At 44.4% G+C, this 25,387-nt stretch overlaps 1 protein-coding gene across 6 annotated transcripts in view; it reads left to right on the forward strand.

Moving 5' to 3' along the window:
- The window catches only part of FGD5 (FYVE, RhoGEF and PH domain containing 5), a 154,247-nt gene extending 129,095 nt beyond the window's left edge, over nt 1-25,152 (forward strand). Inside the window, exons 15-20 of one of the 6 annotated variants that reach the window (XR_008845008.1) lie at nt 3,923-4,060; nt 4,534-4,636; nt 6,173-6,306; nt 12,651-12,867; nt 16,124-16,252; nt 23,769-25,152. Coding sequence is in view for 4 of the 6 variants with exons in the window: in XM_056524934.1 (XP_056380909.1) it covers nt 3,923-4,060; nt 4,534-4,636; nt 6,173-6,330; nt 16,124-16,252; nt 21,906-22,060; nt 23,769-23,805 (720 nt within the window). In the remaining 2 variants the exon portion in view is untranslated. Of the gene's footprint in view, nt 1-3,922; nt 4,061-4,533; nt 4,637-6,172; nt 6,331-12,650; nt 12,868-16,123; nt 16,253-21,905; nt 22,061-23,768 lie in introns of all 6 variants that reach the window. The other 5 variants (XR_008845009.1, XM_056524934.1, XM_056524933.1 and 2 more) reach the window with 5 other exon arrangements.
- The last annotated feature ends 235 nt before the right edge of the window (nt 25,153-25,387 follow it).

Genomic DNA, 25,387 nt, shown 5'->3' on the forward strand with positions numbered 1-25,387 from the left:
GCTAGGTTCACACTACGGAATTTCAGGTCGGGCAAAATCCGGTCAGAGTTTCTGAGTGTGGCCAGGATCATGCAGACATTGCCTTTCCTATAGATGGCAATGTCAGGCGCAGATTCTGCCTAAGGCTAGGATTCCACTGAGGTTTTTTTGGATTTAAAATGTCAGAAAAACTGCAACCAATTTTACCTGCACTTTGGCGTTTTTTCTTGCATTTTTTCTGGCGTTTTTGCCTTTGAGTGAAAATTTTATTTTTGGCCCCTTAGGCGTTTTTTTTTCTTCAAATTTGTTGGGTACCAAAAAAAAAAAGGATGCAGTAGGGATGGAAGAAAATGTATTTAACAAAAAAAACATTTTTTTATAACTAAATTTTAATACATTTTTAAACATGAGACCAATTTATGTGGGTGGGCAGGGACCTAAAAATGTAGCCGACAATAATTAGAATGTAGAAAGGGGCCATTTAAATGTAAAAATGATATATATATATATATTTTTTTTATTATGTTTTCTTTTTAATTAGTAATGTATTTTAATAATCTGTTTAATAAAGTTTGTGTGTTTCACTTTTTTTCTCTATTTGTTACATTTCCATGATGGGAGTAGTAGTACCTCTACTAATAGACCGCCCCGGGTGTCACTCCTGACGCTCGATGCGATCGTCCTTAATATAGTAGAGATGTGGAGCGGTTCTATACAGCGCTCGCATCTCTGCACTATACTCCGGCCAGTGATGTGAATAGAACATCACTCATTCAAATTTTCTGCCCAGAGAGGTGATAGGCCGGATGGTGGCAGCCAATCACAGCTCTGAGGGAAATATGAATGAGTGATGTTCTATTCATATCACTGGCCTGCCCAGAGTATAGTGCAGAGATGCGAGCGCTGTATAGAGCCGCTGCAATATCTCTGCAATAGATAGGACGATTGCATCGGGTGTCAGGAGTGACACCTGCTGTGATCTGTACTTAACTGCAGGTACTACTTATCCCAACATGGAGCACACTCTGCTCCATGCTGGGAGCTGTAGTACTTGCATTAATAGACAGATCGCGAGTGTCACTTCTGACACCTGTTGCAATCTGTCTATTAATGCAGGTACTACAGCTCCCAGCACAGAGCAGAGTGTGCTCCATGTTGGGAGCAGTAGTACCTGCAGATAAGGAAAGATCGCAGCGGATGTCACTCCTGACACCCGCTGTGATCCTCCTGTATAATGTATAGATGCGAGTGGGATGCCGGCCGCTCTTCTATGGTCCCCTGCACGGCCGTATATATACATCTATTCATATTTCCCACAGAGAGTTGTGATTGGCTGGAACCATCCGTACAGCACAGCTCTCTGTGGGAAATATGAATAGGTATATATATACAGTGCAGGGGACCATAGAAGAGCGGCCACCCGCATCTATAAATTATACAGGAGGATCGCAACGGGTGTCAGAAGTGACACCCGGGGCGATCTGTCAATTATTACATGTACTACTACTCCCATCATGGAACAGTGTGTTCCATGCTGGGAGTAGTAGTACTACCTAAAATCCAAAAAAGAATAAAAACCCTCGGCAAAAACGCCAAAGAAAAAACGTCGTCCAGCAAAATGGGCATTTTTATCAGCGTTGTTGCATGAAAAACCTCAGTGGAATCCTAGCCTAAAGAATGAATGATCTCAGTCTTTTGGTAGCGGAATATCTGCCGCTGAAATTCTGTAGTGGACAGGATATCTGTTCCCATCCTACCATAACATCCCTGCAGTTACATGCAGAGCTTAGATTGACATGCACAACCTGGATATCCTTCTGAGTAGAGCATCAGTATCACTGTGTAATCCCGGCTTATGTACAGTAGTAAAACATATTTCTTTTATCACCGTTCTGTGCATTGCTCTGCTGACAGTATGAGTCTAACTCCATCGTTTTCTTCCCATATGTGCTGCAATACTTATTCTATTTAACATCGCCTCCTAGTGGCTGATGGAGAATATTAAAATCCTTGGATCTGTACCTTGGAAAAAATTAAGATCTCTGTGCAATCGTTAGTTTTTTTCTTGCTCAGCTTGGGGCGATAAAACTGGCACACATGTTATGCACCATATTTATTTTTCTGCTGCAGATGATAAAGAGGCATGGCTTAAAATGAAACACTGTTTTCCAAAATTGCACCAGAATTCTGGCACAGAAGTAATAGGTCATATAAACTTAGACTAGACAGTCTAACAATGTGTCAGTCATAGAATTAGACTAAAAAGTGTACACGGTCTTGAATTAGTCAGTTTAGTAAATCTGCTACATTATGTTTTACATAGTTTAGGGCTTGAAGAGGCTGAGTGCGGCACAGGGCTCAAAAGAACATTGAAGAAAAAAAATCGTTGTCATGCAATGAACTACATCTAACACCACAGTAGTCCACTCTTAATGGATATTCTCATCTCATCGCTAGGATATACCATCGATATATGACCGGTGGGGATCCCGTAGACATATTTTGCTGCACAGTGGGATCTCAGCTACTTGCTATGCAGCTCTTCCCAGGATTGGACAGGATCCCTTCCTAGCAATGTGCCATCACGTTATGTCCTCTGGGACACTGACCATTCTAAACTTTTGACATTTTGAACATACTGTTCCGAATGATGGAGCCGGAGCCGGGCCCGCCCCCTCAATGCAAGTCTATGGGAGGGGGCGTTATGGCTGTCACGCCCCCTCCCATTGACTTGCATTGAGGGGTAGGCATGACATCATGAGGGGGCGGGGCTATGACTTCTGAAGCTCCCGGCTCCTGTTTTGGAACAGTCTGTTCCAAACGCTGAGCAGCGGAGTACCCCTTTAAAGGGTTATTCCGGGCAAAAACATCTTATCCCCTATTGAAAGGATAGGGGATAAGATGTCTGATTGCAGGGGGCCCGCCGCTGTGAACCCCCACGATCTCCCTACAGCAGCCCGCATTCTATGCGTAGCTGCGTCGGAAGTTTCGGAAACCTCCGGGCTTCCGAGACGGGGGCGTGATGTCATGCCACGGCCCCTCCATTCATTTCTATGGGAGGGGGCGTAACAGCCGCAACGCCCCCTCCCATAGACATGAATGGAGGGGGCGTGGCGTGACGTCCCCGTCTCGGAAGCCCGGAGGTTTCCGAAACTTCAGACGCAGCTACGCATAGAATGCGGGCTGCTGCAGGGAGATCGCGGGGGGTCACAGCGGCGGGCCCCCCGCGATCAAACATCTAATCCCTTATACTTTCGGGATATGATGTTTTTGCCCGGAATACCCCTTTAAGTAAGGACTCTCAAATGTGACATTCAAGGCATAAGAAACACTGTGTTCTAGAAACTTGTTTTGTGACTTGCAGTTTTGAAAAGTGTTGAGATAAAGAGAGTGTGGCTACAAGGAGTTGTAAAATGATTATTAATGCTGTGCACCATTATTTTGATGCAAGATGCCAGCAAAGAGATGGCATAAAGAAGATGGAAATATCTAAAGGCTTTAGCAAGAGGTGCCAATTTTATGATATTGCATGCACCACTGTGGTAAATAGTTTCTTCTTGCCTTATCCAGTTTTATCCTGTCTAACCTTAGTGCGGTATTAATAAATCTGCCCTATAGTGCTTCTGCTGTGTTCAGCTCACAGAGAAATGACTTGATTCATGCATTGCTACAAACGGCAGCTGTGAAAATAAGTCAGTATAGTTTTTCAGCCTTAGCATGAATATTTCAATTCCTTACTATTGTCAAGATCTCTGCTTGCTGTCAGTGAATTGATACACGAGGTATTTTAAAAAGTAATTATTATTATTAGTTGGTGTGCAGTGTTTGCATTAGTTGGACAACTTATATTACTTTGGAGCTTATTCTGCAGTGAGGCTCTATTATGCTGTGAATGAGACCTGTTAGAAATCACACACAAAATCTGAATTGTGTTTTCTTGCAGATGAGGGAACGCTTTGGAATGTTCCTTGGAGAGAGGCCGCCAAGTATAGCGCACATGTCTCATGTCATGATGTGTATGAATTGCGGCAGCGATTTCACGTTGACCCTACGACGTACCCACTGCCATGCCTGTGGCAAGGTAAGAGCCCACCGATCGATAACCGTAATCTTATATTGTACACAAATCAAATTTAAAGACAGTCAAATATATGTCTTTCTAGGAAGACTTCCAGATTTAGGACAAAATATCTAGTAATAGATGTTCACCTCTCTAGACTGAGCAAATGCCTTGCCAGCTACAGATATATATTACTCAGTAAGATCAATATATACATGGATAGATAAATAGATACTTGCACTCCTAACAATTCCCATGAAAATTAGGAAAGGAAAAGGTGCAGAGAGAACATAGTCATGCGACAGTCCTTTCTAGACATCCTGCAGCACATCTTATCTCTATCCTCTTCCTACAGTAGACTCTTCCATTAGCAGCCTGTGTTTTCTCATTGCCTCCCAGTCATATCACTGCTGTTTGTGCCAGATAAGAATTGTATTATGTTTAAAATACTTAATTCTACAGAAAAGCTTCAGGGTCTTCTCCTGTTTTGACAGATTGTTTGCCGCAGTTGCTCAAGAAACAAATATCCTCTTAAGTACCTGAAAGATCGCCCATCTAAAGTCTGCAATGGATGCTATGCAGAGCTGCGGAAAAGAGGCGAGTGGGACTTGAAGCCTCATAGACAGCCTTCTGCTTTATCTGTACCACATCACCACCTAGTGGCAAACTGTTACTGTTGCATGTTGAGGTTTAAAATCCACACTGATCATTTTATGGCTATTTTTTAATTTTTAGTTATTTATGTATCGCATTCTGCAGCATGTTTTCAGAGAAAATAAATCCATAAGGGAAATTGCTATGTTATTAAACATGTACACACCCACACAGTAGTGCCTTCACAGACACAGCATCCATGGTTACATAGCCTGGGGATTAAAGGGGTATTCCAGGCCAAAACTTTTTTTTATATATCAACTGGCTCCGGAAAGTTAAACAGATTTGTAAATCACTTCTATTAAAAAATTTTAATTCTTCCGATAGTTATTAGCTTCTGAAGTTGAGTTGTTGTTTTCTGTCTAACTGATCTCTGATGACTCACATCCCGTAACATCATCATTGAGCAGTTAGACAGAAAACTTTAGAAACTAATAACTATTGGAAGGATTAAGATTTTTTAATAGAAGTAATTTACAAATCTGTTTAACTTTCCGGAGCCAGTTGATATACCGTATTTTTCGCCGTATAAGACGCACTTTTTCTTCCCCAAAACTGGGGGGAAAAAGTCGGTGCATCTTATACGGCGAATACACCCCTATCGCGGCGGTCCCTGCGGCCATCAACGGCCGGGACCCGCGGCTAATACAGGACATCACCGATCGCGGTGATGCCCTGTATTAACCCTTCAGACGCGGCGATCAAAGCTGACCGCCGCGTCTGAAGGGAAAGTGACACTAACCCGGCTGTTCAGTAGGGCTGTTCGGGACCGCTGCGATTTCACCGCGGCGGTCCCGAACAGCCCGACTGAATAGCCGGGTTAGTGCTTACAGGACACCGGGAGGGACCTTACCTGCCTCCTCGGTGTCTGCTCCGTGCCGGGATCCCCTGTATGGCCGGCGCTCTCCTTCCTCGTCGTCGCGCACGTGCGTCGGTGTGCGTAACGACGTGATGACGGCGACGGAGAGCGAGGATACCCGGCCGGCAGCAGAGACGTTCAGCAGCAGGTCGGCAGGGACACGGCGACAGCGATGGAGCGACATCCGGAGCGGGTCCGGAGCGGCGGGGACACGTGAGTATTACCTCCTATGCAGTGGTCTTCAACTGCGGACCTCCAGATGTTGCAAAACTACAACTCCCAGCATGCCCGGACAGCCAACGGCTGTCCGGGCATGCTGGGAGTTGTAGTTTTGCAACATCTGGAGGTCCGCAGGTTGAAGACCACTATTGGGTTCAAAATCTTAAATTTTTTTAGATTTTGCACCTAAAAATAGGGTGCGTCTTATACGCCGGTGCGTCCTATAGGGCGCAAAATACGGTATATATAAAAAAAGGTTTTGCCTGGAATACCCCTTTAAACCACTAGTCCTAGTGCTGCAGTTGTGCTGCCTGCTGTAGTTGTGGGGGCTTGGTTTGACATTTTTTGTATAGGTCCTATCTTTTTTTTGTAATGTCTGACTGATCCATTTACTTCTGTAGAGCTTGCATCAGCAAACACCAACACCTCCCCACAGTTGCCGAGGTCCACCAGCAACACTTTTACATCAATGCTTCACAATTTTCACCCGTCTGCCTTCAAGAGACACAAGAAAGTACCGTCAGCTCTGATGGAGGTAGGGCCAAGGCAAGAACCAAATGTATGTCCTGACGTGATTGCTTTATTTATATTCTGACCTCATGAACACATTTCTTAAGATAAAACTCCCAGCTGCTGGCAGCTGTGTGTCTTCCACCATGTAACCCATAGACCAGTTTGAAAAAAGTGTATTTTAATGTTGTATTACGTATTACAATGCATTCAGAATGTATTCAGACCCTTTAAATTTTTTTACATTTTGTTAAGTTGCGGCCTTGTGCTAAAATAAAATAAAAATCAATTTTTTCCTCACCATTCTGTACTTTTTGAATGCAGTGTATGTCTCCTTTAGGCTGTACAGAGCTAATATTAATATATAGGGCTAATCATGGCTATAGTAAATATGCTTGTATTACCTATTAAGTATTAAATAGCTGCTTTCAACTATTCTGGTAATGGAATATGCCCATTGAAGTCTAAGGAGAGGGATTTAAAAATCGGAGTTACCGTATATACTCGAGTATAAGCCGAGTTTTTCAGGACGAATTTTCGTGCTGAAAACGCCCCCCTCGGCTTATACTCGAGTGAACTCTCCACCTATCAATCCCTTCTCAGTGGTCTTCAACCTGCGGACCTCCAGATGTTGCAAAACTACAACTTCCAGCATGCCCGGACAGCCATCGGCTGTCCGGGCATGCTGGGAGTTGTAGTTTTGAAACATCTTGAGGTCCGCAGGTTGAAGACCTCTGTGGCCTTCGTTATCATCCAGACCCCCCTTTAGTTTTCTACTTACCTCCCCTTGGTGGGAATGAAGGGTGGGCTGGTCCGGGCCATCTATGCTGCAGGGACCTTCCAGTGGGAAGGGTTGGTCGTTCTGGGCTGTCCATCTTCACCGGGAGGCCCTCTTCTCCGCTCTGGGACGGCCCCGGACTAGTGACGTTGCCTTGACGACGACGCACAGGGATGTCCGTGCGCAGCAGACGTCCGTGACGTCCCTGCGCATAAACGTAGGGGAGAAGAGGGCCTCCCGGTGAAGATGGACAGCCCGGAACGACTAACCCTCCCCACCGGACGGTCCCTGCAGCATAGATGGCCCGGACCAGCTCACACTTCCTTCCCACCGAGGGGAGGTGAGTAGAAAACTAAAGGGGGGTCTGGAAGACGACGAAGGCCGCAGTGGTCTTAAACCTGCGGACCCCCAGATAATTCAAAACTACAACTCCCAGCATGCCCGGACAGCCAATGGCTGTCTGGGCATGCTGGGAGTTGTAGTTTGGAAACATCTGGAGGTCTGCAGATTGAAGACCACTGATGAAGGGATTGACAGGCGGTGATGATGAAGGGGGGGAGGATGATGACAGGGTGATGATGACGGGGGTGTTAATGACAGGGGTCTGGATGATGACAGGGGGGGATGATGTATTTCCCACCCTAGGCTTATAGTCAAGTCAATACATTTTCCTGGGTTTTTGGGGTGAAATTAGGGGCCTCGGCTTATATTCCGGTCGGCTTATACTCGAGTATATACGGTAGATCTGTATTGCATCAGTATTTTATCATGGTTTTCATTTATTTTATCATACTATTTATAATTGGTTTTTAAAAGTGTAAACCAATTTAACGTCTAGTAGTCGCCCACCAGTATTTTCTGTACAAAATAGGTGTACAATACTGAACCACTACTGGTGACATACTGGTGGTATTTCATTTAAAATACGTCCATATTACGAATCTGTATTACACGCGCATCTACATACACATATGTAAAATTGGGCAGAGTTTGTGACCTCCCACACTGTGCTGCTAGAGGCCCCTGCTCTCTCCACAATACATATTGTATTCTGTAACCTTTCACAAGTTCAGCACATTTCTTTTCAAAAATACTCTGTGCTGCTGGAGGGACCCTGGTCCTTCCTCAATGTAACTGGCTGTGATCTACCACCTGTCTCAATTTCCCTTCTCAGAACATAACCCTCTCCTTACCACAATTGTCACACCAGAAGACAGCGTCACATAACACTATACTTAAAGGGGTATTCCAGGAAAAAACTTTTTTTTATACATATCAACTGGCTCCAGAAAGTTAAACAGATTTGTAAATTACTTATATTAAAAAATCTTAATCCTTTCAGTACTTATGAGCTTCTGAAGTTAAGGTTGTTCTTTTCTGTCTAAGTCCTCTCTGATGAAACGTGTCTCGGGAAACGCCCAGTTTAGAAGAGGTTTGCTATGGGGATTTGCTTCTAAACTGGGCGTTTCCCGAGACACGTTTCATCAGAGAGGACTTAGACAGAAAAGAACAACCTTAACTTCAGAAGCTCATAAGTACTGAAAGGATTAAGATTTTTTAATAGAAGTAATTTACAAATCTAGGAAAATATATGGAGATACAGACCTCTAGATACTCATATGCTAATATTCTATGTGGGATGTCAAGATGGGATATGTAGTGATTAATGGTCTGGTGTCGGGATGTGGTGATAGTATGTTAATTATTGTATATTACTGACTGGATGTTATGTCAGATTGCTAAAATAACATAACTAATAAATATAATTAGAATAGATAAATGTAGTATTAATAAATAAATGATATATAATTAAATGAATACAGGCTAAGTGATAGAAATTATATTAATATAGATTTTAATTATTTAGTATTTCGTGTGCAGTTGTGCAGGGCCCTTGCACTGACCACACCTTTAATGACTAATTAAAACAAAGAAGATAAAATACATTAAATACGGTAGATATAAATATATGCAATAGATAGCTGTAATAAATTGATGCAATGGATTGATCCAATAGAGATTAATGCAATAAACAATTCATGCAATAAAAGAACAGCAGTCCCTAATTGCAGTAGCTGGAGATGATGTTCTATGTGAAAGAATATTTCTTAATTCCTCAATGATTGTGCACTGTAGCAAAATTCAAAGTGCTATACAATAAATAGGAAGTTCAAAGTGCTACACAAAGAATGATTCCAATCCTCCACTGGGTAAGTAGATATTTATGAAGAAGTTACTGTTGCAATTGTAGCAGTTTTAACAGAGGACAGTTGTAGCAACTGTATCCAAGTACATAAGAAAGTTGTTGGTGCACAGCACCGCTCACCGCTTCCCTGCTGCGCTCCGATCTGTAGTACGGTCCTTCTCCTTCTCAGGCTGGCACAGCTCAGGTGCTGGCCTGGTGGAAAAAACCTGGGATCTGCCCTGCACTGGCTCAGGATCTAGGTACCGGGAGTTGGTGGATGCCGGGGAGCCGGTAATTATATAATTATACAGCCACTGAAGAAGGGGACACCCCAAAACGCGTTTGGCATCATATCTAGCCCAATCAGCTAAGTCCCATTTGCAACTGCTGGAACCCCCCCTGTTTTGGGACCACTGTTCAACCTAGGAGCGCGCACATTCGCACGAGGACGCGGCTCCGTAACCTTTACAGCACATCCACCGCTCACCTGCACCCGCTCTATCCATCGGCCATACGCAGATCTGTGCCAGCCTCCGGACCATCCAAGTACAGCCTCCTCCCAGTGCAGAACATCGGCTCCACGGCATTACCGGCTCCCCGGCATCCACCAACTCCCGGTACCTAGATCCTGAGCCAGCGCAGGGCAGATCCCAGGTTTCTTCCACCAGGCCAGCACCTGAGCTGTGCCAGCCTGAGAAGGAGAAGGACCGTACTACAGATCGGAGCGCAGCAGGGAAGCGGTGAGCGGTGCTGTGCACCAACAACTTTCTTATGTACTTGGATACAGTTGCTACAACTGTCCTCTGTTAAAACTGCTACAATTGCAACAGTAACTTCTTCATAAATATCTACTTACCCAGTGGAGGATTGGAATCATTCTTTGTGTAGCACTTTGATCTTCCTATTTATTGTATAGCACTTTGAATTTTGCTACAGTGCACAATCATTGAGGAATTAAGAAATATTCTTTCATATAGAACATCATCTCCAGCTGCTGCAATTAGGGACTGCTGTTCTTTTATTGCATGAATTGTTTATTGCATTAATCTCTATTGGATCAATCCATTGCATCAATTTATTACAGCTATCTATTGCATATATTTATATCTACCGTATTTAATGTATTTTATCTTCTTTGTTTTAATTAGTCATTAAAGGTGTGGTCAGTGCAAGGGCCCTGCACAACTGCACACGAAATACTAAATACCGTAATTAAAATCTATATTAATATAACTTCTATCACTTAGCCTGTATTCCTTTTATTATATATAATTTAATTATTAATACTACATTTATCTATTCTAATTATATTTATTAGTTATGTTATTTTAGCAATCTGACATAACATCCAGTCAGTAATATACAATAATTAACATACTGTCACCACATCCCGACACCAGACCATTAATCACTACACATCCGATCTTGACATCCCACATAGAATATTAGCATCTGAGTATCTAGAGGTCTGTATCTCCATATATTTTCCTATATTATACCTAGACACGTAGGGTTAACGTGTATCATACAGCACCTCGATACTCATTCATCACCTATTTAGTCTGAGCCCCCCACCTCCAATTTAATTTACAAATCTGCTTAACTTTCTGGAGCCAGTTGATATATAAAAAAAAGTTTTTTCCTGGAATACCCCTTTAACTAGTCCCGTCTTCTCCGGCAGTAATCGCTCCCTCTCAGAGTGATTGACAGGCCTGGCATGGCCCGCATCATCTTTTTTCCATCTGCTTAGGAAGCGCTGATGCGGGCTTTCAGTCACGCTGAGGGGACGTGATTACACCCAGAAAAGTAAAGGACTTCTGATAGTAAAACATGGAGGAACGATGTAGTGGTAGCATAAGCATCCAATGACAGCTCAGGCCTAAATCCTGGCACATAGTATACAGAAAGGTTATTACACTAATGAGAAGCTCCCACTGCAAGATATAATTCACAGTTAAAGCCTCATAAACTTGCAAACCTTTCATGGCAGCAATGTGTTCAGAAGATTAGCCGTCCACATACATCTTTATTTTATAATGCTGTAAAATATGCTGTTTATTAATAATGACTAATACAGCATCTCTCATGGACACGGCACACATGCCCATTACAGGGTACATTAAAATGTCACAATACATATAGGGGGAAATTTATCAAAACCTGTGTAGAAGAAGAGTTGCGCAGTTGCCAATAACAACCAATCAGCTGGCTTCTTTCATTTTACAGAGGTCTCTTTAAAAATGAAAGAAGTTATCTGATTGGTTGTTATTGGTAACTGCGCAACTCTTCTTCTACACAGGTTTTGATGCATCTCCCCCAGAGAATCTACATGAAGGGAACCTGTCACTTTAAAAAATACTGTTCAATCTATCAGCAGCATGTCATAGAGCACCGGGAACAGATTGGATATTGTTTTGTGGGAAAAGATTCAGGATAACTTGTCATTTAATCAAGTAAACCTCTTTCTGGGCCTAGGAGTCCAGAGGGCGGTCCTAACAGTGACTGACAGCTATCTCTGTAGCAGTATGCATAAATATCTGTCAGTCATTGATTGGAACCACCCACTGGACTCCCAAGTCACCTAAGATATTTAAATAAATAAAAAAAATGATAAGTTATCCTGAATGTTTTTCCACAAAACTATGTATCAATCTATTCAGCAAAGATTTAACAAGATTTTTTATGGCAACAGTTTCACTATAAGAAGTGAAATCACTGTGTACCTACAGTACTTACCTTTCATTGATATGCCTGTCTTATACTCCAAAATACTTGTCTTGTACTGATCTGAGGTACAGCCCACATTATGCTCCCGAGCTGCATTTACTATTCTGCTGGTTGCTTTCAGAAAGAGCCAGCAAGTTTGTTGCTAGAGACTCCCCTAACAGCAAGCGTGCACATAAAGTGCCCATACATATAAAATCAAAGTTAGCAGAACTGTCCATTTTTTGCTGAAAAATTGAAAATCTTTGATATAAACTAACCCGATTCTTTGTTTTCACAAGGAATAAGCCACTGTTAGATATATACCTAGCAGCAGTTTTACCCATGTACCATCGAATGAACTGAGCATACATTGGGTCGAGTCAAGTGTTTGTCTAACAGCTATTGTTGTAGGAGAAATTAAAACTGTCCATATGTATCAGATGATTGTACAGAGCCTAAAACTGCAGAATTGTGAATTCAGCTCTGGAGTATAATACAGTCAGTAACCCAAGATCAGTACAGCATGGATAATGTAAAGTATCTACTAAGTGACTCTGTTTTATATGTATGTGTAAAATGTACAATAGTATTGAGTATGTTGAATTTTTTTTTAACATTTGCATGACTTACCATATTATTATAATTGTTTTCTGCCTGACTTCATCCTACAATAATATTTCTGCACACTCTGCATTGCTAGATCTCATGGGATGTAGGTGGGCTGTCGTGTGCATGCTTCCACTTTAGTATTGAAATCCCTTCCCTAATCCATGTGACTCCACATATTCAAAGACAAAGAGAGAAGTGGGAAGGCGAAAGCAGAGAGGAATCTGTATAAGCAGGTTGGCAACTGCGTGACACTTTGCAGAATAGCTCAAAGCTGAAGCTACTTTATAGGCGGCAGCCACATTTGTGAGGTTAGTGTGCCCTCAAGGAGCACTCCGCATTGCAGCTGTGCAGCTCTATTGTGTGGCAGAGATGTAATCTCAGTTCTGTAAGAAACAAGCAGAGCCGAAAAGAGGTAAACAAAGTATAGGTCACTTCAACCTACAGAAACGGCGTACACCCAAGCCTGCCCAGCAGGGGGCGGCAGCTAATATTTATATCCACTCACATGGCCCTTGATTAGCAGTCATACAAATTAAGTACCTGGCAAGACTGCAATCCCACATTAGCATATTCATAACAGCAGACTGTAGAAATATATGTAATTGCTCCCTAGGGAGATGTGTAATTACACGCCTATGCATTTCTAAGTGTAACATATGACACATCTCACAACGGGTATTTAGTACCACACACTTTGCGCCATTGTGCGGGAACAGCTGTAAGGATGAAAAATGGAAATGATAAAGAGATGTTACTGTCAGCGTATGATGTGCGCAGTGTAAAGGCATTTATATGAGGCTTAATCACTGTAGAAGGAAAATTCCTGCAATGTTTTAATATACCGGACGGGGATTAGACCCATTGAACACAGCTCAATGAATCTGCACAACAAAGGTTGGAGACCACTAAACAATCCCCTGCAAGCTAAAAGCCCCCACCCCATACACATGTCATCAGGAATGGCTGTCTGTGTAATGTGTACAGTGGCCTTCTGACTCTTCCCCTGACAGATGATGTTCGGGAAGAGAAGGGTCCGGCATGTTGGATTTCAACAGCCCAACACTTGTTTTTCAGGAAGATAGGCTGCTGTCAAAGATGTCTGGCAGCGGCTTACTTTTCCTTTCCCTATTCAGAACACGTGAATGCTCGGCCGAGTTGAACAGGAAAGATAGCTGTTTGTTTGGCCAACGGTTATTAAAGGTATGGGAGCAGCTAAGCATATCAGCGGGACAAACTGATCTCCTGTCCTGATAATTTGTTACAGTGTATTAGTGCAGGTGGACTATATCAGTCTGGAGTCCAGCCCGTTTAGCTGGGGATAGTCTTGATTTAATGCAATTGTGCCTATCCATCAGCTGGAAAACTGGGGTATGTGAAATATGCCGTCATGAATCATATATAACTAGTCATAACTCATCATAAGATAACCGTTGGTTAAACATTTGTGGCATGTAAGTGAAATTAAAGGGGTACACTAGAGGGAATTTTTTTTTTTTAGATCGAGTGGTGCCAGAAATATATACAGATTTGTACATTACGCCTATTTAAAAATCATAAATGGGCACTGTCAGATACAAAAGCGTTTTATATGTTGTACATCTTGGCAAAACATTTAACCTTTCTAATATACTTCATAAGAACATTTTATTTCCTTTTTATAGAAATCATGGCTTTATCCAAGCTGCAGCAGAGGCATGGACAAAGTCCTGTAAGTGTGGGTGGGCTAGCACTTCTCTGTGCTCTCTTCTGTCTGATAGCACTCCTCTCTGCTCTCTTCTGTCTGATAGCACTCCATTGCGCTCTATCCTGTCTGATATTACTCCTCTGTGCTCTCTCCTGTCTGATAGTACTCCTCTGTGCTCTCTCCTGTCTGATAGTACTCCTCTGTGCTCTCTCCTGTCTGATAGCACTCCTCTGTGCTCTCTTCTGTCTGATAGCACTCCACTGCACTCTATCCTGTCTGATATTACTCCTCTGTGCTCTCTCCTGTCTGATAGTACTCCTCTGTGCTCTCTCCTGTCTGATACCATTCCTCTGTGCTCTCTCCTGTCTGATAGGACTCCTCTGTGCTCTCTCCTGTCTGATAGTACTTCTCTGTGCTCTCTCCTGTCTGATAGAACTCCTCTGTGCTCTCTCCTGTCTGATAGTACTCCTCTGTGCTCTCTCCTGTCTGATAGGACTCCTCTGTGCTCTCTCCTGTCTGATAGCACTCCTCCGTGCTCTTTCCTGACCTATCAGACAAAGAGGAGTGCTAGCCCACCCTCACTTACTGGACTTTGTCCATGCCTGTGCTTCAGCTTGGACATAGCCATGATTTTATAATCCATGAACTCTATAAAAAGGAAATAAAAATAAGGTATATTAGAAAGGTTCATGTTTTGCCAAGAAGTACAACATATAAAATGTTTTTGTATCTGACAGAGTCAATTTAAGCCTTCTAGAACTTATCAGCTGCTGTATGCTCCAGAGGAAGTTGTGTGGTTCTTTCCAGTTTTACCATGGTGCTTTCTGCTGACACCTCGGTCCATGTCAGGAACTGTCCAGAGCAGGAGCAATCCCCATAGCAAACCTCTCCTGCTCTGGACAGTTCCTGACAGGGGCAAAGGTGGAAACAGACACTATTTATGTATGCTTCTATACACTTTGGCTAAGTGGAGGACCCAAACAAGACATTCCCCTTCGTTTTCCAGATATGGTACCTGGAAATATCAACGGGCAATGTAATTTCCAGTGACTGCTGGATGACCCTTGATTTCCTCTTTAAATCAGTGTTTCCCAAACAGTCTGTTTTCAGCTGGTACCCAAACTGTGTGCCTCTAGCTATTGCAAAACTACAACTCCCAGCATGCCTAGACAGCCTTCGCCTGAGCATGACACAGAAACTTAGCATGAGGAACTGAGCGTGACACAGAAATTCTCTCTTTAATGTTCTTTGAATCCTTGTGTCATGATCCCCCATCCCCGTAAATCCTGCTGTGCTTTGTAGAGTGTTCTTTTAATACAATCATAGTACCAGCTGATATATGTAAAAGGAACGTTCACCAAAGACTATGTTCACACTGCGGAAAATTTGCAGAATGTTCACCCATGAGAAACGTGGGGGGACATTCTGCAAATTCACATGTTCCACTGGCGCTAAGACTGCTCAGAAAGGTGCCATCTCTATAGGTGGCAATACATTTTCGAGCGGAATCTGCAGAAACAATGAACATGTTCATTGTTGCTGCAGATGCAGAAATGGAGATTTCCGCGGCACATGTTTCCACCACAGAAATTCCTCCATGTGCACAGTGCAGCAAAATCCCATTGCTGCAGCAGAATTTCTGAGTGGAATGTTTCCGTGGAATCCTGCTCAGAAATTTTCCTGTGTGAACGTAACCTAAGTCATCGCTGACAGATGTCAGAAGACAACACTGGTGGAGAAGGGGGCGTATCCCTCACCAGTTAATGGAGTTTTTTTGAGCCAAAATGAAAAATCCAGTGCTTGTTATAATAATAAATGACATTGTACAATGTGCAGGTAATCTCCAAGATCAGAACTCTTCATTTTCTGTTTCTCCATAGGCTGCAACATCGGGAGAAAGTTCCTCCATTAGTGGTTATTTACATCGGTGCAAAAAGGGCAAAAAATACTGGAAGAAGCGATGGTTTGTTATTAAAGGCAAAGTTCTTTACACGTACACAGCCTGCGAGGTGAGAAGCACAGGCTTTACACGTCAAATCCCCCCCCCCCCCCCCCCCTCAAAAAAACACACACAAAAAAATTGCCTTGCCAAGAGGACATGCATATGACCACTAAAGCCAGTGATTGATTGCAGCATGCCATGTACAGTGTGCAGTGATGTCAGGGGCCATGTACAGTGTACGGTGATGTCAGGGGCCATGTACAGTGTGCAGTGATGTCAGGGGCCATGTACAGTGTGCAGTGATGTCAGGGGCCATGTGCAGTGTGCAGTGATGTCAGGGGCCATGTACAGTGTACGGTGATGTCAGGGGCCATGTACAGTGTACGGTGATGTCAGGGGCCATGTACAGTGTACGGTGATGTCAGGGGCCATGTACAGTGTACGGTGATGTCAGGGGCCATGTACAGTGTACGGTGATGTCAGGGGCCATGTACAGTGTACAGTGATGTCAGGGGCCATGTACAGTGTACGGTGATGTCAGGGGCCATGTGCAGTGTGCAGTGATGTCAGGGGCCATTTACAGTGTACGATGATGTCAGGGGCCATGTACAGTGTGCAGTGATGTCAGGGGCCATGTACAGTGTGCAGTGATGTCAGGGGCCATGTACAGTGTGCAGTGATGTCAGGGGCCTTGTACAGTGTGCAGTGATGTCAGGGGCCATGTACAGTGTACAGTGATGTCAGGGGCCATGTACAGTGTACAGTGATGTCAGGGGCCATGTACAGTGTACGGTGATGTCAGGGGCCATGTGCAGTGTGCAGTGATGTCAGGGGCCATTTACAGTGTACGATGATGTCAGGGGCCATGTACAGTGTGCAGTGATGTCAGGGGCCATATACAGTGTGCAGTGATGTCAGGGGCCATGTACAGTGTGCAGTGATGTCAGGGGCCTTGTACAGTGTGCAGTGATGTCAGGGGCCATGTACAGTGTACAGTGATGTCAGGGGCCATGTACAGTGTACAGTGATGTTAGGGGCCATGTACAGTGTACGGTGATGTCAGGGGCCATGTACAGTGTGCGGTGATGTCAGGGGCCATGTACAGTGTACGGTGATGTCAGGGGCCATGTACAGTGTGCGGTGATATCAGGGGCCATGTACAGTGTGCAGTGATGTCAGGGGCCATGTACAGTGTGCAGTGATGTCAGGGGCCATGTACAGTGTACGGTGATGTCAGGGGCCATGTACAGTGTACAGTGATGTCAGGGGCCATGTACAGTGTACGGTGATGTCAGGGGCCATGTACAGTGTACGGTGATGTCAGGGGCCATGTACAGTGTACGGTGATGTCAGGGGCCATGTACAGTGTACGGTGATGTCAGGGGCCATGTACAGTGTACGGTGATGTCAGGGGCCATGTACAGTGTACAGTGATGTCAGGGGCCATGTACAGTGTACGGTGATGTCAGGGGCCATGTGCAGTGTGAAGTGATGTCAGGGGCCATTTACAGTGTACGGTGATGTCAGGGGCCATGTACAGTGTGCAGTGATGTCAGGGGCCATGTACAGTGTGCAGTGATGTCAGGGGCCATGTACAGTGTGCAGTGATGTCAGGGGCCATGTACATTGTATGGTGATGTCAGGGGCCATGTACAGTGTGCGGTGATGTCAGGGGCCATGTACAGTGTACGGTGATGTCAGGGGCCATGTACATTGTACAGTGATGTCAGGGGCCATGTACAGTGTACGGTGATGTCAGGGGCAATGTACAGTGTACGGTGATGTCAGGGGCCATGTACAGTGTGCAGTGATGTCAGGGGCCATGTACAGTGTACGGTGATGTCAGGGGCAATGTACAGTGTACGGTGATGTCAGGGGCCATGTACAGTGTACGGTGATGTCAGGGGCCATGTACAGTGTACGGTGATGTCAGGGGCCATGTACAGTGTACGGTGATGTCAGGGGCCATGTACAGTGTACAGTGATGTCAGGGGCCATGTACAGTGTACGGTGATGTCAGGGGCCATGTGCAGTGTGAAGTGATGTCAGGGGCCATTTACAGTGTACGGTGATGTCAGGGGCCATGTACAGTGTGCAGTGATGTCAGGGGCCATGTACAGTGTGCAGTGATGTCAGGGGCCATGTACAGTGTGCAGTAATGTCAGGGGCCATGTACATTGTATGGTGATGTCAGGGGCCATGTACAGTGTGCGGTGATGTCAGGGGCCATGTACAGTGTACGGTGATGTCAGGGGCCATGTACATTGTACGGTGATGTCAGGGGCCATGTACAGTGTGCAGTGATGTCAGGGGCCATGTACAGTGTACGGTGATGTCAGGGGCCATGTACAGTGATGTCAGGGGCCATGTACAGTGTACGGTGATGTCAGGGGCCATGTACAGTGTACGGTGATGTCAGGGGCCATGTACAATGTACGGTGATGTCAGGGGCCATGTACAGTGTACGGTGATGTCAGGGCCATGTACAGTGTACAGTGATGTCAGGGGCCATGTACAGTGTACGGTGATGTCAGGGGCCATGTACAGTGTACGGTGATGTCAGGGGCCATGTACAGTATACAGTGATGTCAGGGGCCATGTACAGTGTACGGTGATGTCAGGGGCCATGTACAGTGTACAGTGATGTCAGGGGCCATGTACAGTGTACGGTGATGTCAGGGGCCATGTACAGTGTACGGTGATATCAGGGGCCATGTACAGTGTGCAGTGATGTCAGGGGCCATGTACAGTGTGCGGTGATGTCAGGGGCCATGTACAGTGTACGGTGATTTCAGGGGCCATGTGCAGTGTGCAGTGATGTCAGGGGCCATTTACAGTGTACGGTGATGTCAGGGGCCATGTACAGTGTACGGTGATGTCAGGGGCCATGTACAGTGTACGGTGATGTCAGGGGCCATGTACAGTGTACAGTGATGTCAGGGGCCATGTACAGTGTGCGGTGATATCAGGGGCCATGTACAGTGTGCAGTGATGTCAGGGGCCATGTACAGTGTGCAGTGATGTCAGGGGCCATGTACAGTGTACGGTGATGTCAGGGGCCATGTACAGTGTACAGTGATGTCAGGGGCCATGTACAGTGTGCAGTGATGTCAGGGGCCATGTACAGTGTGCAGTAATGTCAGGGGCCATGTACATTGTATGGTGATGTCAGGGGCCATGTACAGTGTGCGGTGATGTCAGGGGCCATGTACAGTGTACGGTGATGTCAGGGGCCATGTACATTGTACGGTGATGTCAGGGGCCATGTACAGTGTGCAGTGATGTCAGGGGCCATGTACAGTGTACGGTGATGTCAGGGGCCATGTACAGTGATGTCAGGGGCAATGTACAGTGTACGGTGATGTCAGGGGCCATGTACAGTGTACGGTGATGTCAGGGGCCATGTACAATGTACGGTGATGTCAGGGGCCATGTACAGTGTACGGTGATGTCAGGGCCATGTACAGTGTACAGTGATGTCAGGGGCCATGTACAGTGTACGGTGATGTCAGGGGCCATGTACAGTGTACGGTGATGTCAGGGGCCATGTACAGTATACAGTGATGTCAGGGGCCATGTACAGTGTACGGTGATGTCAGGGGCCATGTACAGTGTACAGTGATGTCAGGGGCCATGTACAGTGTACGGTGATGTCAGGGGCCATGTACAGTGTACGGTGATATCAGGGGCCATGTACAGTGTGCAGTGATGTCAGGGGCCATGTACAGTGTGCGGTGATGTCAGGGGCCATGTACAGTGTACGGTGATTTCAGGGGCCATGTGCAGTGTGCAGTGATGTCAGGGGCCATTTACAGTGTACGGTGATGTCAGGGGCCATGTACAGTGTACGGTGATGTCAGGGGCCATGTACAGTGTACGGTGATGTCAGGGGCCATGTACAGTGTACAGTGATGTCAGGGGCCATGTACAGTGTGCGGTGATATCAGGGGCCATGTACAGTGTGCAGTGATGTCAGGGGCCATGTACAGTGTGCAGTGATGTCAGGGGCCATGTACAGTGTACGGTGATGTCAGGGGCCATGTACAGTGTACAGTGATGTCAGGGGCCATGTACAGTGTGCAGTGATGTCAGGGGCCATTTACAGTGTACGGTGATGTCAGGGGCCATGTACAGTGTACGGTGATGTCAGGGGCCATGTACAGTGTACGGTGATGTCAGGGGCCATGTACAGTGTACAGTGATGTCAGGGGCCATGTACAGTGTACAGTGATGTCAGGGGCCATGTACAGTGTACGGTGATGTCAGAGGCCATGTACAGTGTACGGTGATGTCAGGGGCCATGTACAGTGTACGGTGATGTCAGGGGCCATGTACAGTGTACAGTGATGTCAGAGGCCATGTACAGTGTACGGTGATGTCAGGGACTCCAGGTGCTCCAGAATGGCAGTGGTGCTGCAAAGAGGCGAGCAGCGGAGTAAGTATTTTAATGTAGGGCTCTAGTCCTGCAAGAATACATGGGAACTGAGTTCCTGCACTTTTTCGATAACAGGAACACCGTTCCCATTAGTAGAAGTCCTGCAGGACCAGCCCTTGAGTGAAAATCTTTGGTGAGTTCCCACACTTTTCTATACCAGGACTTTTGGCGCAACGCTGGATTACGTAGATAAATGAGAATTTTCAATTCTTAAAGTGGTTGTCCAGGTTTATTGTCTTAGACAATATACCATTAGGTGCCAATGAGGACACCCAAAGAGTATGAATAACTAGTCCATGCAGGAAAATTATGGGACCTCAGGTTTTCTTTGCAAATGTACTGCCTAGAGTGCAGCTGTGACTTCACAGATTGGGTGTGAGGGTGTTCCTGCACAAGCCTTTGTACTAACCATAGATAACCCCTTTAAGTAATATTAGCAGAATAGCAACAGTGTTTTATTATATGTTATTGTCTGATGGTCAACCATTTAGGATTAGATGAGGTTCTACTGCTAAATTGTACAATCCCCTTGCAAATAACATTACCATTTTGTGATAGTTATGAGAGTAAACCCGGGGGAGACCACCATGTCTGAATATTTCCTTAACATGAAGAACATTCTGATGCACTTTGGTGTTTCAATTCCCAACCATTTGCAAGATCTTTGTTATCAGTGAGCCGGAACATTCATGTAACCATCCAGGACTGAAAACCTATGTAGGCACAATACTTCTCACAGCTGAGGGTTTTCTGCTATTGTTTCCAGTCTCAACAATCCATGTTTGTTATTGATGCATGCAGGTAACATGTATCAGTCTGGAGTCAGTCTATTAACCTTACAGAGGATTGTCTGGACTGAATACAACTGTAACAACCCCTCAGCTACGAATCCTGGGTCTTTATAGATGTTCAGCTCATTCAATAAACATGAATGCTTTTATTCACTGACAACAAGCAGCAGTTCTACAGTTAGGTGGAATTGAACTACAAAACATTACTAAATCATTCTGATGTGTAAGGGTGAGAGAATTATCCAGCTACTTGCAAGATGGGATCAATGATTGGTTAAAGTATATATACCCCTCTTATGTATATGCTATAGCCACTGCTTGACCTTTGTTAGCAATGTAAAAGATTTTATCTATTGGCCATTTGTCCATTTTGTGTTCATGGTTTGTTCGTCTCCATTGACATCTGTCTTGTTTCATTGAGGCCTACAAGGAAAATTTGCAGCAGGAGTCCTGATGTGGAGTGATTCACATTTTTTTTTCTTTATCCTTTCTAGGACAAAATTGCCACAGAAAGTTTACCCTTATTAGGTTTCCACATTGTGCCTGACAACTGGGACCAGAGCCCGAAACTGGGCACAGTGTTTCAGCTTTATCACAAGCAGACCCTGTTCTATAGCTTCAAAGCAGCAGACACCAATGCAGCCATCAGGTACCACTACTCCCTCCACCATCTCTGGTCTGCTGCTGCCTCTCGGCCTTCCTTATCTAGTCTGTCCTTTTCTACTTTAGAAAAGAGCACCCACCATAATGGGGCAGTTTCTCTAGGTCTGCCTTTCTTTTGCTTTCTTATTCTGTGACTACTTCGTTTTCATATCTGGCACACATCATCATTTTTTAATCTGGCACATTAGCACTTGAGGCACAGTGCCTTTAATCTTATTTTCCTTTTGTCTTTAGTGGTACGTTGTACAGCAAATATATGCGCCAGAAGCTGACCAATGTATAAAAAAGTTAAGCTCTGCTCAACAATGGCCAGTTTCTAAGTTTAGACACCAGCATGTCATACATGTTGCAAATGCCTGTCCGACACTTGTTTGAAATGAATGTCAAAGCAGAAAACAACACTGGGAGTTGTAGTTTTATAACTGCCGGAGAGTCATTGATTAAAAATCAACAATAAAGACTACAGAGCCCCCCCAAGATGCCACAGATTTAGGGAAACCGCTAAATACTGCAGATGTTATGTCATCATTTATATCATGCACAGTCTTTGGGATATTGTGCTGCAGGTTGTTTCCCTTTTTTCCACAATCTTGTCATCACTGATGTCTACACAACTCAACTCATCTTTATCATCCATTGTTCTTCCTTTGTTTTTGTTTTCCCCTTTCCGCATTTACTTTTCTTGTGATTTTTGTGTTTGTTGACTTGTCAATTCTTTCTGCGGAATCTGCTTGGAAATATATTGCAGTCTATGGAGATGGGGCATTTCCAAGTGGTCCTAGAACCGGCATGTTCTGCCGGCGCTCGCTGCCTGCGGAATGACTGCTCGGAAGTTTTCTGGGCAGACATTCCACCAGGTCAGAAAAACAAAACAACGTAGTCTCAAGGTGATAACAGGTGCGCAACCCCAAGTGCAATTGTGCACACATACAATGGGGTAGAGGACCCGCACCTATGGACAAGAGTGGGGTTTCCACCAGGTCAACATAGCCTAAGAGTGCACCTTTCATCACAGTCCTAACATCCAGCGGAATTATGAATGAAATGTAGGTGTGACAGCAGTAAAGGAGTATGGTACCTACTACACCAAGTAATGATTCAGCCGAACAGGCCGATACTGACCAGTGTAATAGGGCCAGTGACCAGCCAACAAATGAGCAAACCCTTGTTTATCTGCTAATTACTTTATTCTGACTAAAAAAAACATTGTTAGTCAGCTGCACATCTAATAGGTTATGTGTGGCCATTGAACTAATAAAGCATCCAATGGTCCTTTGTGCAGCCCTATCCGCATGATAGATAAGCATTGTGATAGGCTCTTGAAATGAGTGCCAGTCTATAAAATCGGCAATCGCTTACACAGCGCCTTGGACCCGTTAATAAGGCCCTATAAGACATGAATGGAAAAGTTTTATGTAGCATTCACTTGTAAACAGTTTTTGAAAGTCACAATCTGCACCTAATAACAATACAGACTTCTTTACCCATGCTTCCCACTCAGCTTTAAAATAAATGTAATGAGTACAATATTCTAGAAATTAAAAAACAAAAAGAAAAAAAAACAATTCTGTCAGAACGTAAATGACAAATATATGATTCTATAAAAGCCATTTACAGCAGCAGGCATGCTTTACTGCAAGTTGTTCATTATTAGAATTACCCAATAAAATTCTCTGTTATTCTGTCTCTTTCAGGTGGGTTGAAGCCATTAAAGCTGCCTCAGTATTATAGCATTCGCTTTCCACAGACTTCCGCTAAACCAATGAACATTATTTGCAGAATGTACATACACCAATTTGAAGTAGCAAAAAAATTTTGCAAGAAGATCGGATCGGCTGATACGACCTGCTGGCTGCAGACTGGAGTTCTTTTTCTTCTCAGCTCTCTATGAGACTTGAGGTTTATACAATCTCCAGTGGAATGTATTGTGGGTGTCAGTGGCCCTTGCTTCTTTGCAACATAGGGCCTTTTGAATAGCAAAAAGTCTCAGTCTTACCTGAAGGGCCAATCTGAAGACCCCTCTAGAGGGCCCTGTTTACAGTTTCTTGATGACTTACATTTAGCAGGTAATTTTATATTGTTTTTATCGGCCTCTATGGAGGCAGGTGCTTGGCAGTTGTATCAAGAAGAAGCAGCAGAAGAGACTATGTATTTGGGTAATTATGGGTAAACCCCACCAGCAGAGTTTAAGATCTGCACATGACAACTTGGTCTAGTTTATGGTCTGCACAGGCAGTTTGCAAGCCCCAGTCTATGCACTATGATCTGTTGTGACATACATGCGAATATTTAAATGATGGAGTTCCCCTTTAAGCAACCTCAACCTCATATCACTCTTGATGTATTCTCTCATGTCGGTGTTATATAAAGGGGAATATGACCAGTTCAACTAGCCAACATCTTACTGCTGGAGGTAAGTCAAGATTAGCACCTGAAAAACCAGTCCTACACCCAAAAATAAATGGCCTGGAGACATAGGTCCTACGTCTTCCTCTCAGACACTTAATAGCAAACGGTGTGAACCACTAGAAGTATCCATGGTTCCCACAGTGGTTGTCACCCAGCTTTCCACAAACCCTGAATGTACATCTGCATTGCTATGCAGTTACATCATCATGCCCATCCAGTGCTCTGCCTGAATCTATAGTTCTGGCATTATATTCATGAACCAGGAAGCTCAGGATTCTTTTCACAATAAATCCCACATGGAGAGGGGAGTGGTGCAGTTCATGTAGGAGGACAGAGAAAACAATGCTGAATCTGTTACTGCAATCCATGGGGGCACACTGGGTCTAGTAATCCCCCTCATCTTCCAAGAATACATCTGCTGTATTCCTATGATAAGTGCATTGCAAACACCCTTGGTTTTTCATTATAAAAGCAAACTATGCTATTCCGTTGTTTACAGAGAACTTGCTATTCTTTACAATATGAAAGCCTTAAAATTACTTGTTGGTTCTTTTCGTCAAATTCAAAAATAAAATAAAAAGCCTACAGCCAGGTTCACCTCATAATAAGAATCTGTGGGGATCTGTAAGAATTATTTGTATAAATAAATATGTTTAACAGTGTTGTCATTATAAAGAACGTGTGTGTGTGATTTTTTTTTACAAGTTGTAACATTTCAGGTAAAAAAAAATGCTCTGCGCTGCTTTCTTACTGCAGATTCTATTGTGGTGATCTGGGGGGGGGGGGGGGGGGTAGTGTAAGTCATTGAAAAGGGTTGTAGTCCCTGATGTGTCACATGGCTTGAGAAACCCAAAGTTCCTTGGCAGAACCCACAACAGCCACAAATGAAGCTGTTGTCTTACAC

The sequence above is a fragment of the Hyla sarda genome, chromosome 6 (assembly GCF_029499605.1).
Source record: "Hyla sarda isolate aHylSar1 chromosome 6, aHylSar1.hap1, whole genome shotgun sequence".
Taxonomy (NCBI): Eukaryota; Metazoa; Chordata; class Amphibia; order Anura; family Hylidae; genus Hyla; species Hyla sarda.